Here is a 14,486-nt window from a genome sequence, read left to right on the forward strand (position 1 = left end):
TAGGAAGGTGAGTCATGTTTAAGAGGGCCATAAAAGTCAAACTGAAGGTACGGTAGCTACCTACAAGTGTTATGAAATTTACTGACCTACGTTACATTATTTCCAAATTATTGTAGAGAACAATAACACTAAGAAGAAATTAAACGGGGATGGAAGTGGTGCACAATTCGCTATCGGTAGAAAATTGTGGCAAACGATAGAATGAGTTTGCTGGTATTTCATTTTGAATAATAGAAATTAAAGAGTTTTTCGCAACAAATCGTTCGAGTAGATTGCTAGACTAGCTAAAAATCTCAACATCGAGTGGCATCAATGGCTTGTTAATCCTCGCTATTATCTTGACACAACTTCTCAAAGATCGGGCATTGGATAATACTTCGTTTAAATCTTATGTATCGATCGTGTTTTGTTCAGTCCTTTTAATCCTCTTCTCGCGTTGTTTTGTACATATAATGTGCCCATGCTTCTAAAAATCGGATATATAAGCATGGTGGATGTGTAATTATTTATAGACTTATAGTGCTTTAATAATATCTTGGGTTTTTAAAATATATATATATATATATATATATATATATATATATATATATATATATATATATATATATATATATATATATATATATATATATATATATATATATATATATATATATATATTTATATATATTTATATCTAACAGTTGCCATTAGGGATGGCAATGGTCACCCGATCCGGTGGATATCCACCCGATTCACCCTCTTCGTAATGGATATGGATGAACCTAAATGGATATGGATACGGATATGGATGAACCTAAATGGATATGGATATGGACATGGATGAAAATTTTCATCTATGGATATATCCATTGCCACCCGAAATATAACCACAAACAACAATATGAGATGGGTTTTTTTAGGCGTCAACGTTGTTAACCTCTGGTCCGGCTACCGTGATAACCCGTACCCGAGATGATGATCTCGGGAGGGTGGCTAACGAATTACGCGTCGGTCGATAGTCGGAATCTATCGACGACCAGAGGGAGAAAAACCCTACGAGATCCGTAGGAAAAAACCCTAGATCGTGTAGTCGCCGTAAAGAGGCATTTAGCAAGAGATGGAGAGAGCCGTATGCGATGGGAGGAGTGTGCTTGATGTAGGTTTTTGCCCCATATTTATAGTTGGGAATTAGGGTTTAGATAACTTGTGCGCTAAGTCAATCGTAGGCCCTAATTAATAAAACCCTACATCATCAAGTCCCCCAAGTTCGGTATGATATTTTTGTCAAGTATCGTATCGAACTTCTCGTTAGGCTGCAGAAAACAAGTTCACGAGAGCACGCGCAGACAACTACGCGTAAACCCGCGAACAGATGTGCGCAAAACCGCATGCGTGGTGTGCGTAGAACTGCGGACAACTATGCGAAAAACGCGCGAAAAGAGAGCGCACACACAGTTGCGCAAACGCGCGAATGTCTGCGCGAAAGATACCTGCACCTGAACCACATATAACGAATTAAAAGCTCAATAATTACACATTTGTTTATGCATATATTTTCCGAGGGAAAATATATCAACAAACAACAATATGAGATGGGTTTTTTTAGGCGTCAACGTTGTTAACCTCAGGTCCGGCTACCGTGATAACCCGTACCCGAGATGATGATCTCGGGAGGGTGGCTAACCAATTACCCGTCGGTCGATAGTCGGAAGCTATCAACGACCAGAGGGAGAAAAACCCTACGAGATCCGTAGGAAAAAACCCTAGATCGTGTAGTCACCGTAAAGAGGCATTTAGCATGAGATGGAGAGAGCCGTATGCGATGGGAGGAGTGTGCTTGATGTAGGTTTTTGACCCATATTTATAGTTGGGAATTATGGTTTAGATAACTTGTGCACTAAGTCAATCGTAGGCCCTAATTAATAAAACCCTACGTCATCATATACAAGTACATAAATATAGATATATGTTTACATATTTCCTATTACAAGTTCATTTACCGTTAAATTTACATTATGCTTTCAAACTTATAATGAATTAACTATACGATATGACAATAAAATACGTATATCAAACAAAATAAACTTACAAATTTTGTATTTAATTTTTCATAATTTATGTTTTATAGTAAATTTAACTTATATATTCGACAAAGATTACACATTCTTATGGATAAATTTTAATTATATCATATTATAATTATTTTTACTATACTAAGTTTTCATTTTAATTGCATATTAGAAAATATTATAACATTTTTTTTAACATCCATTGGATATCCATTAACCCGCTTAATCCAATATGGATGGATGACTTGAAACTAAATGGATATGGATGAACAAAAATTAAATGGATATGGATATGAATACAGCGTCACTCGATCCATATCCGATCTATTGACATCCCTAGTTGCCATAAATAACATTAATACAAAAATTATACAAGAAAAGTCGATATTAAAAAAATAAATATTTATGTTTTGCAATTAATTTAACAGAATTTTATAATCTAAATCTTGTATGCTTAAACATCGTCAAAGGCTACGTTTAGCCTTCTCCATGATAATAATAGTTATATGATGACTTCATGAAAGGTTGGAAAGTTATGTACAATAATATGATATTTTGGTATTTACATACAAAGCGCATGAATTATCCTAATAAAACCCAACAAGCAAATGACTGTATATAAAGTGCATAATCTTTTAATTTCAAGATTCATTCACATACATGGAAAATGATAAAATTGGAAACGTCGAAAAAAATACATGCTGATACAAAACAAATGGACCATGCTCAGTAATGTAGAAGTGATATATATGAAAAGAAATAAAAGCTGAAACCTGCATCCTCTACAGATAGTTTACAATACTCGATACAGGAAAAATATATATATTTTTTTCTTTGTGAATTAAGCTTTACGGTACAACTATAACTAGTGCATGAAAAAGCTTACGGCTTTGAGAACATCCCTTGAGTTAATGAGGAGAAGTCGTAGTCTTTGGTAGACTGAGAAGGAGATGCAGATGATAGTGAAGAAGTCGTTGATGGTTTAGAAGCTCCAGTGGGCCCAATGCCGTTGAACGAAGGATTCTGACCCATGCTTCCAGGTGGCATCATGCCATTGGCAGTTGCATTAAGACCCATGCCGTAAATGCTACTATAAGAATATATAGCTTTGAAGTGTTATGAATTTGCACTTTATAAACGCCAGGGAAAAAGTACACTTGAGATAGAAATATACCTGCTGGATGTTGGAACCTGAAATGAATTCCCAGCCGAATTTACTGCTCCCATGTTTCCCATCTAGTTCAAAAATGTAAATTAGTACATAGAAAAAATTTCAATATATAGCATAGTAATAAGACTTGAAGAGTACATTTTTAGCGGGTCAAACGTATTTGTTAAAAAAGTACAATGTCAAACACACAGTTCAGATTATCAAACGGAAATAATAATATAATAGTAGTAACATTCATATTTAGCACTAAATATTTGTTAAATTCTAGATTTTTATGCAAAAATCGCTTCTGTCAAACTAGAACTCATCTAATCCAATGTGCATGCACACAAACAAACAAAAAAAAAACATCCACTATGACACGTTCCCGGACTGCCCATCTGCGACCGCTACATAAACCCAAAAAACTGTAAATCAAAATTTATACCTGCTGCAAATATTTCTCAAGTTGATCTTTTCCAGGAGCTGGCATATGCATTCCTGGGAGTTGAAAGCCAGCATTTGGCCAGTTTTGATTGGACATATTTGTACCACCAGGTACGTTCTGTTGCCCATTTGCAGGAAACTTTGGCAAACCACCTGATTTCGCTGCAGCAGCCATAAGCAGGTACTGCTGCTGAGCTAGCATGGCAAGTTGCTGTTGATGAATAGCATATGGTGATGATGTATTATTACCCTGCTATCATATATAAAAACTTTATTCAGATCCCATTCATGTTGGCCATCAAAGAAAAACAAACATTAATATCATAGGTGATCATAGTGGCATAATGGCTTGTTTGGTAACAGGTCAAAAGATGAAATTTTAGTACAGCCCAAAAGATACCAGGTTAATGCCAAAACAAACAAATATTTTTTCGAATAAACAGTATAAGCGTGAAACATCATTACAAAAGTTAATAGTGTTTGTATAGAAATGGTATTGGTGATTGTATAGACTTTGTCTTTTATTGGTATAGGGATGAATTATGGTGAATGTTTTATTTTCTATGCTTTCTAGTTTGGTAGAAAGTGTAATAGTGTTTCGGATGGTTCACTAAAAATCATCCCCCCATGTACTTTTCGTTTTTTGATGGTATAAAATTCTCCGGGGTACCGTCCCCTTTTTCCAAAAAAAAATCATTACAAAAGTTATATTACTGAAATAATGACATAATTTTTTAAGTGATTGATTTCGAAAGCTCTATGTTTTTAAACCATTAGAGAACATGCCAAATTTGCCACCTCTACAACAAGGCACACAAGAAAAGACGTTTATTCTGGAAATGGTACCTTTTCAAAAAGGCTCATAATATCATTTTTGACATCCTTCTGAGGCGTTTGCGTTTTGGGTTGTTCAAGAGGAGGTGAATCTTTAAATAGATCTTCTATTCCAGAAGTGGTTTTGACCTGGTTGTCAACAGGTTTTGTAACATCAATTGTCCCTGAAGTTGGTACTTCTACAGCAGCTATAAATATAATAGAAGGGTAAGTCAGTAAAGCACGGCTGTAAATATAATACGAGGTACGAAAACACGTATATCTAAGGAAAGTACAGACATACATTGAAATCCTGCCCATAGATCATCTGTAGAAGAAGCCGTTTCTGGAACTTTATCAGTAGGAGCATCGTCCATTGAAAGCATGTCAAAAAGATCAGTAGCAAAATCAACCTTAGGAGGTTGAACAGTTTCAGTAGCCTCCTTTGCCAACTCAGCAGCAGGAGCTACTGGTTCAGCTTTCTGTATTACCTATTGAGTAAAAATATATCAATGAACTTTCTTAATATGTAAGATACAAAATGAACACGTAATGAACCCAAGTATCCATTAACTTGCTTAAAGTAGAAGATATGACAATCACATAAGAAAATACATGGATCTATGCAATATATATATATATATATATATATATATATATATATATATATATATATATATATATATATATATATATATATATATATATATAGGGGCAGGATCAATGGGGAAGTAACCAATCGGGGGGAAGCGGGGGGAAGCAACAAAAAAAAAAATTCCGTTTTTTTTTTTGGAATTTTTTTCCCCGGCATCAAGATCACACGAAAATATGAACATTTAGAAGAGACACTTCGTGATGAATGTTATTATTTAGGCGGGAAAACGATCGACAAAAATAACAACAACAACAACAACAACAATACCCAATCCCGCGCCTGCGAGGTATGGGGGAGGTAAGGTGTAGACAATCCTTCCTCTACCCTAAACTAGAAGAGAAGTCGTTTCTGTTACCACGAGTCGAGAGAATTCTCCACCCACGGTAAAGGAAATTCATCCCCCTCTCTACTCCAGGGTAGAGAGATTGCTTCCGTGAGGACCTCCGGCTAAAAAAAAGACTCTTTTTTTTTTTTTTTAAAACTAGAAAATAGAAATTAAAAAATAAATTAAAACATACAAAGATAAATAAAAAATAATAATAAAAATAATAATAATAATAATAATAATAATAATAATAATAATAATAATAAAATATAGGGGGGACGCCATGAAAATGGTAGAATCAGATTTTCATGGGGTTTAAAGCATGCCTAAGAATCAATTTAGGCTCTGAGCGGCAGTCAAGACGCCACTAAAACGACGCTTGTCGTTGCCTCAATAAATAGAGCCAAAAGACCTTGTGGACAGCAACTCGAGGGCATGCCGGGTGGAAGTTGTTGCGCAAGCAAAGAGCCAACCACCCTTAGCAAACCAAAAACCACTCATGCACCTTTACGGTAGACACCCCCGAAACCACCCAACTAAGAGGAACCAACCAAGTTCTAGAGCAAGGGAAGTCGTCCTCAGCCATAATGGTCCCAAGATGCACCGAGCGATGCGAATCACTTGATCATACATACATGCATACATACGTACATACATACACACATACCTAAACCTACATACACACCAGACATACCTACGTAAATACATGAGACATACCTACGTACAAGTATGAAACATACCTACGTACATACATACATGCATAAAGCCACACATACAACCATACATACATAGCATAAACACCCAGTCCTACATAAACCTATTAGCAAAACATACATACATGAGTGAATATACCACACCTGCAGACAAAGTAAAAAACGAGCATACATACATACCTACCTACAAATATACATACATAAAAAACAAACTCACATATAAAAACGTGTGTAACTGCATCACACCTTCATTACAAAACCTACATGCATGCATACGTACATACAAACATACAAGAACCTACGTGCATACGTACAAACATCCAAGCAAGCATGCATACATCCAAAACCAAAGATACCAAAAACATACTCATTTAATACTATTAGTAACAGTATATAAAACTAATAAAAACGATAGTAATAGTAATAATAATAGTTCATATAAATATTAATAGTAATAAATATTTGTAATACAAATACTAATACACTAATAATTAATAATAGTGATACAAAAAATAATAATAATAACAATAACAATACTAATAATTGTAATAGTAAGAATAATAACAGTAATAGCAGTAATAGCAGTAATAACAGTAATAACAGTAATAACAATAACAATAACAATAACAATAATAATAATAAAAGTAGCCCTACTCAACTATTCTTATTCTAGCCCTCCACGCATCCCTATCAGAATATGAACGGTTTTTTTTCATGTTTTGTGAAGTAAAATTTAGCCCGATTTAGAGTTTAGGGTTTAGGGTTTAGGGTTTAGGGTTTGGTATTTTGGGTTTATTCCATAAACCCAAAACACCAAACCCTAAACCCTAAACCGTTCGTGTTAAAAACTCAATCTAAACCCTAAATCTAAACCCTAAACCCTAAACCCTAAATTTCTAAACCCTAATATCTAAACCCCAATAGCTAAAACCTCAACATACGCTCGAAAAACACGATAATTGTTATATATTACTTCTTCGAGCGTTTTCCCGCCAAAATAAAAACATTTATCACAAAGTCTCTCTACTAAATGTTCATATTTTCATCTCATCTATAATGTTCGTGAACAAAGTTTTTTCAAAAAACGAAAAGAAAAAAAAAAAGTTTTTGCTTCCCCCCGCTTCCCCCCGGTATATATATATATAGAAAAAGGAAGTGTTAGATATCCCTCAGATATCATAGAAGCATGTTGTAACACTAAAATTACTTGTTGAAACTTGAAAGTTCCACCGACATGAGAAATTGGTATCAACGCTTCCATAGTTTAAAAAAACGTACGCCTCATACGCCTCGAGGCGCGCCTCACTACGAAATTGCAATTCACCGTTTCGAAACGAACGCCTCATTGCTGAATAAAAACGGACGCCTCACACTTGGGCCTCACACTGAAAATCGTACGCCTCAATTTTTTAGAAAAAACGTACGCCCCTTAGAAAAAATAGCGGGAAAATTGTGGCGGCTAAATTAGGTGAAGTGGTAGGTGAAGGCTTAGTTTGTTGAATCCGTGAATGAGAAGAAGAGGTAGATGAAGGCTTAGATCTGGTAATTGAAAAGAAGGCTTAGTTTGTTGAATCCGTAATTGAAAAGAAGAAGAGGTAGGTGAAGGCTTAGTTTGTTGAATCCGTAATTGAAAAGAAGAAAGAAGCACAGATCTGATTCTGATCTAATCTTATCTATACTGCGTATATCTTTATATATTTAAATATTTTAATTTATTTTTCTTTTATCAAATTTCAATTACAGCCCCTAAAGTTTTACTAAACTTTAATAATAAGAAAAAACTATATATACACCCTTGAAACTTTAATAAAATGATGATAACAGTCCCTGTTAATTATATATTATATATTATCGATTATATATATCTAATAATTTTTTATGTATTTTTTTAACTCCGCCTCGAACGTACGCCTCGGTTCGCCTCGAGGCATACGCCTCGCCTCACAAAGGGAAAACGCCTCGAGGCACGTTTCCGTTTTTTTAAACCTTGAACGCTTCCAACTAAAAAGTAAGTTAAAAACCAAACTTTACCTTTTCTACTAATAAGCAACAAAAGCAAAATGCAAATTTAACTCAAACACGCCTATAGGCTTGAGCATTTAACTCAAAACAGAGGCAGCACTAGCTAGTCTTAACTTTTACCACACTAAATAGATATGTGCACATCCATCATCTCAATATGATGAAACTATTGCTTATTAGATCATGTGAAATGCTACTTCTTAAAAAACAAACAAATAATTCAAATACAGGAGCTTTCTGGCTGAGGCTTATTTACTAATGGTACATTCAAAAGTTACAAATACATTCTAGCCTAAGACTTTAATCTAAGTCAAGAAGTAAAGTCAGTAAACACAATAACTTGGAAAGAGTCAACCGTAGAAAAAAGAGTCAGAGGGAGCACTTTTGACACATTTACTTACAAATGGGACAACTTATAATATGGCTTATCAATCTAATTTCAAATATCAAATGGGCTATAAAAAAAACATAACCTCTAAGGAGAACATGCCAAATGGGTTGATTAGGCTCATAGTTCAATTTTCAGTATATACATTCATTTACTAAAATCAATATTATTCTATTTTATTGTTGTTATTAGCATTAACATTATATTAACACAATAACACATTGACTTTAAATAATCATAACGCATTCTAAGAAATAAAAAGTAGACGAATAAGTGTTGGCTAGTCATATAAACCTAGACAGCCAGCCACGCATGTAGCTCCATATCGACCAAAACAAAAAAAACAAAAAACAAAACAAAAAAAAAAAAAAAAAAAAAAAAACATGCATAACTCAAACGCATTAAGCAACCTGCCCAAACACGCCCATCTTGTCACCTCTAATCACATGACACATGATGCTGTAATGATAAAATAGAAAGCCGGGGAGTTAAATGATAAAAACTAGACATACAGGTTCAGGTCCTTTTGGAGGCACACGAAGATTGATTCTAGTAACTGGTGTGCTGCTCTTTGTATTATGTGCTTGATAGTTCTTTCTTTCACCCACAGGACTCTCAACAGGTCTCTGCCACTGCACGGGAGCCTTTTCTTCTTGCGCCGCAGGAAGTGAAATTGGTATTCCATCTTTAGCAACCCATCTTTTGTCTTCATACCTTATTATAACATACAAAGAAGATTAGGACTTCACAAATATACAATGAATTAAAGAGGCATCGTGTTATATCATTTATAATTTAGGTACTAAAAGAGGACATACTTGGCCCGAATGAAATTCTCAATGCCAACTCTATCGTAATTTGGTGGCAGGTTTGCTTCCCAATAACTATTTGACCTTTCGTTTCCCATAGCTAATATAAAGAAAAAATAAACATACGAAACATAATTTCAGATTTTCATAAAATACATTCTTGAAGAAAGATAACATGAAAAACATCTGTCTTACATTGGATAAACGCAACCTGCTCAGGAAGCCACGTGTCCAGCGTAGCTGATCTTACCTGGGGATGGGTGCACAATAAATAATGAGAAAACAAATCTTGTTTCTGCTAATAGGCAGTTTAATCCTATAGAAAAGAACATACTTAGAGTAGTGACAACACACATGCCTATATTTAGTAATACACAAGCTGGAACAGGCATCGAAACTGATCCAATAGCTACTACATTGGAAAATCGAAATGAGCTACTTATGCAGTATGCTTGGTGATACCATAGACTCTTATTGGTGCCAAGGGAAGAGAATGTGATCATAATGGTAGCTCCTTTCTAACTAGGAAATGATAAATGTACACAATTGGATTGCAGTAACGTAGTATTTGCAAACAACCTGCAACACTACATTTATAGTTCAATATCATGATGCAAGCTCACTGCAGCCCTTCACTGTTACTAACCTATGGTAACATCGAAGATAAAGCTTCTGCAAGTCTGAACATATGCATACAGTAATCATATTGAGGTAAAAAAGAGTCAGACCCTGGGCCTTGGTAGATGTATACTACTACTCTACTGCATTATGAGCAAGCTATGAAACTTTTATACGTAAACTGTTAAGAAATTGACACTGATGTGGCACTAATAATGTCTCTTAACCTTTGTAAGCAGTTTCTATATTCCAAACCCACCAGTCAGATGGCATCACTCGTGAATGTTCTACTCTCTCTATGCATTCAACTACCCCTTCTCATACTGTCTCTCACACTTTATATTTGCTATTCATAACTAATTTGGTACGGTTCTTTGTCACATTGTTAAATTAATTTTTTTTTTTTAAGATAGGAAGTTTTTCTGCAACCACTTTCACATACAATACTAGTTGGACAATGAAGGTTTAGCAGAAATCAGATTATTACCTTTGATATGTGCACCCCAAGGCTTCTGTGAATACCAGAACATTGCATGCATATAAAGATGCCTAGGTTCACACTAGCCCATCGAGGACCTCTGCCATAAAAAGATCAGTATCGTCAAGTGAGGTACATATATAACAGAATAATATATAATATATATTTTTAACCATAAACATATATGCATCACATACTTGGTTTTACAATCAGCGCACTCCCTATTCTCCGGCAATTTAAGAAGTCCTTCTAGTATCTGGAGACGGATATCACATAAGATCAATTGATATGTAGCATAAGGCCAAAAAGAATCCTCGGTGTACCACATGTAAATGAAAAAAGAAAAAGGAAGAACAACTGATGTGGCAGAGCAGCAAAGAGAGAAGAGGGAAAACAAACGAAATATAAAGCATAGAAAGAACCAGGTCCACACACTTGCACAACATCAACTATAGAACACTGGCATTTGGAAAAAGTAGGAAATCATATTGTTTCATTTATAAAATTTGCATATGCAAACAGTTTAACTTTTAAACCTACGATACTCAATCCTAATGACCAAATCAACCAGAAGATGAAAGTTTGTATGATATGATTCCTATCTTAATTATTCAGTAATCTCACTTTGGTAGCATTAACATCTAGTAGTAATGAAGTTCATCTAATTGTGCATTTTCTAAGCAAAATTTGTGTTTTCAAATCAGATTTTGAATTTACAAATCGGTGTTTTAAAAATCATGTCCCAACTTTCTTTACAAAACTGCGTTTACTTTTCCTCAAAACACATGCATTCACTTTTTTGCCAAACACCATTTTCTAATTACTTGCGTTTTGTGAACACAATAGTCAGATGTATTTTACTAATGCAATTCCAAACACTCCTCAAGTCATAACAAAAACGTCTTCCCTTTCAAGACAACTTCTTGCACTACTTTGTAAGTGGTGTCCACCTTGAGAAAATATTGTTTTATAAGATACACCAACTAATTAGAGCCTAGAATGATAAACAGATTGTAGAAAACAAAATATGAAGATGTGTATTTCTATCTAAATCAATAACTTCCCATAATACCATCAACTTAATGGAACACACTAATGTAATCTGCTTCTTGATCCACCCTTACCTTTTAAAACATTAGTGAATAAATTCAACTTTGATTGATATTACAAGTTTAGGTTTTTTGGTTATAGCATCAGCTGCTAAATTATCAAAAGTGACTTTTATTACAACAATATAATAAGAATTGGTATTGGTATTATCCTCACTATACGCCACGTAATCGTAACCATCGATTTTACAAATCTATCATCTACCATGCCTTATACTTAATAAGAACAGCTTACTATATACACGTCCCATTTGTACAAAATATATCATGTAACGCCACAATTGAAAAAAAATATATTAATAAAAATAGGAAAAATCAGATCTCTGTAATAACTAAAAAGATAACCTCCAGCTAATTACTAAACACAACAAAATATTCACTCATCTTCATTAAAGTAAATAAAAACCAGATCAGTTAGATTGAATTATAGTAAATAATACTTATGAATCATGAGATCAAACGATTAACCTAAAAATTGCGCAAAAGTAATTACAGATCAAGTGGAAGGAGATGGAGAACGGACCTTTCTGTGCCTAGCATTGAGCTCCTTGGAGACGCCTGCTTTCTCGTTCATATTTTCCGATTAATTAAAATAAATAGAATAAATAGATATATACCTCAGCTTCAATTACACGTTGAGATCTATCCGCTAGTATCGCTCCGATGATCACCGGAGACGATCGAAAGTGACAGATCGGTAGTTGCTTTGATATTTTTGCTGTTCTATTTCGTCTACGGATTGGGTCCGCGTTTTTTTAATTCTTTTTTGTGATTGATTGAGCTAGAAAAATTGCAAAGATAAAAGGAATAGGAATATAGATAGATTATTTAAATAGAATAATTCGTAACTGTTGCTTAGAATTTGCTATTTTAGGTTTTACAATTTAGAAATTTTTACGTAATTATTAACTTTCAAAGAATGTAACTACTCCATGTAACTTGCTCCATATTTTATAAGAGAAAAAGCAATTAAAGATGATATTAGTAGATGACTAAAGCATATTAAGTTAATTAAATTTGAACAAGATCCTTATAGTACGATGTATTTAAATGTTAGATAATGATAATGAGGCCACTCACTATCTTATACAATTTCACTCATTCACATGGGAACCAAATCATCACAAAAAACTTTAACATTTCTTTCACTAATCTCTTCATATCTTACACTCCATCTCAAACTTTAACTTTTTTTAAATACAATAAATAAATAAAAATAACTCTTTATTAAATAAAATTAAAAACATTACAGTAATATAAAAACATTACAATAATAAATAAAAAAGTTCACATAAAATAAAAATCATTACATAATTAAATAAAAATAAACAAACAACTCGAGAGGTGTGGTGTCATCGTCTTCGTTGTCTTGATCTTCGTTGTCTTGAATTTCGTTGACTTCGTCTTCGTCCGATAACAAGACCGTTTTCATTTTTTCGCGATATTTTTGAAGAATTGTTGGTTTTTTTGGCAAGTCCGGGTTGACGGTTGTATTGAAATTTCCAAAGGTGCGATTCATTACTTTCATTAACGCAGATTCACGTTTTTGTTTTTGAGTTAAAACAATTTCGTATTGGGATAGCAAGATTTGAGAACGAACATCGTCGGATGAACAATGTGAGGAGGCAGCGTCAGGCGAATTGTAATTGTAGTGGTTGAACAAATTGTAGTTGTTGTTGAAATGGTAGTTGTTGTGATTGAACAAATTGTTGTTGTTGAGAAAAAAACTTGTTTGACTTGCGATGAATTACTTGCTTGATTCGATGACGAATGATTTGGTGACGAGATTGAATGGTTTACCAAATAGTTGAAGAAATCATTGCTTTGAGACATTTTTTTGAAGTAATTGTATGAAATGAGTGTTGAGAGTGTATGAAATGGTAGTGATGATAGAGTCAAATGTGTTGATATATATAGATTATAAATGGTTTATTAATTTGAAAAAAAAAAAAAAAAAAAAGAAGCAAAGTAGCCGTTTGAGTAAAAAGGAATTTCAAAAATTCAACTGGGCCCCACATTTCCGTCCGTTAACACTCGTTGCATGCCCCACTGGCGGAGCGCTGCTTATCTTTAGTGGTGGATGGTGGTCAGTTAACAACTTAACGGGTCCGGTAATCAAAGATAGGGATCGACCTGATAATATGGAGTAAAGCCAAGGATGATCCTACTTAATAAATTTTGACTTTCTATCATCATCATCATCATCATCATCATCATCATCATCATCATTATCATCATCATCATCATCATCATCATCATCATCATCATTATTATTATTATTATTATTATTATTATTATTATAATATATTTATAAACATATATAAATATTTGTTCAACTTAGATGTAGTTGATACATCAATCATTATTATTATTATTATTATTATTATTATTATTATTATTATTATTATTATTATTATTATTATTATTATTATTATTATTATTATTATTATTATATAAAAATTACAATTATGTATAGAAATAGAAAATATAGATGCACAGTATAATACCTATATTAATATTAAAATATATTCGCCACGTACATTTTTAATTTCACATATACAAACATTCTTGTGTTTGTACGAACTCAACAACAAACGGTATAGAAAACAAAGTCATAGTGTAAATTGCATTTTTCATTGTGAACTATTTTAGTTATGTACTACCGTGTAACGGTGACTCATACATCATAGACCATTTTTATTGAAAAATAATTGAAAGGTTTTTTCGTAACTATATTATACGGCTAATCAGTATTAATGTTAACGTTATCGAATACTAATTTATAAAACTGTCGTGAAACGCACGAGCTCATAAAACTAGCATAATATGTTTATAATATAAATATTGTCTTAATTATTACAAAGTAATTTTACTTGTAAATAAAACATATAGCAAGTGTGAAAAATGA

The 14,486-nt window shown here is 33.4% G+C and overlaps 1 protein-coding gene across 3 annotated transcripts; it reads right to left on the reverse strand.

The window, feature by feature from the left end:
* Positions 1-2,652: 2,652 nt before the first annotated feature.
* On the reverse strand, positions 2,653-12,174 carry LOC139886035 (ADP-ribosylation factor GTPase-activating protein AGD5-like). Of its 3 annotated transcripts, none has more exons than XM_071869776.1 (11): positions 12,102-12,174; positions 10,667-10,725; positions 10,479-10,569; positions 9,569-9,623; positions 9,383-9,473; positions 9,077-9,278; positions 4,766-4,952; positions 4,495-4,670; positions 3,650-3,901; positions 3,226-3,287; positions 2,653-3,138 (listed from the first exon to the last, which is right to left on the reverse strand). In XM_071869776.1, exons 1-11 carry the CDS (start codon positions 12,150-12,152, stop codon positions 2,934-2,936), a joined length of 1,431 nt encoding a protein of 476 aa, XP_071725877.1. In that variant the 5' UTR covers positions 12,153-12,174; the 3' UTR covers positions 2,653-2,933. The 3 variants fall into 3 exon arrangements, with proteins under 3 accessions (XP_071725877.1, XP_071725875.1, XP_071725876.1); XM_071869774.1 differs by having other exon boundaries at positions 2,655-3,141; XM_071869775.1 differs by having other exon boundaries at positions 2,657-3,141; positions 3,650-3,898.
* Between the last annotated feature and the right edge of the window lie 2,312 nt (positions 12,175-14,486).

Source organism: Rutidosis leptorrhynchoides, chromosome 1 (assembly GCF_046630445.1).
Source record: "Rutidosis leptorrhynchoides isolate AG116_Rl617_1_P2 chromosome 1, CSIRO_AGI_Rlap_v1, whole genome shotgun sequence".
NCBI lineage: Eukaryota > Viridiplantae > Streptophyta > Magnoliopsida > Asterales > Asteraceae > Rutidosis > Rutidosis leptorrhynchoides.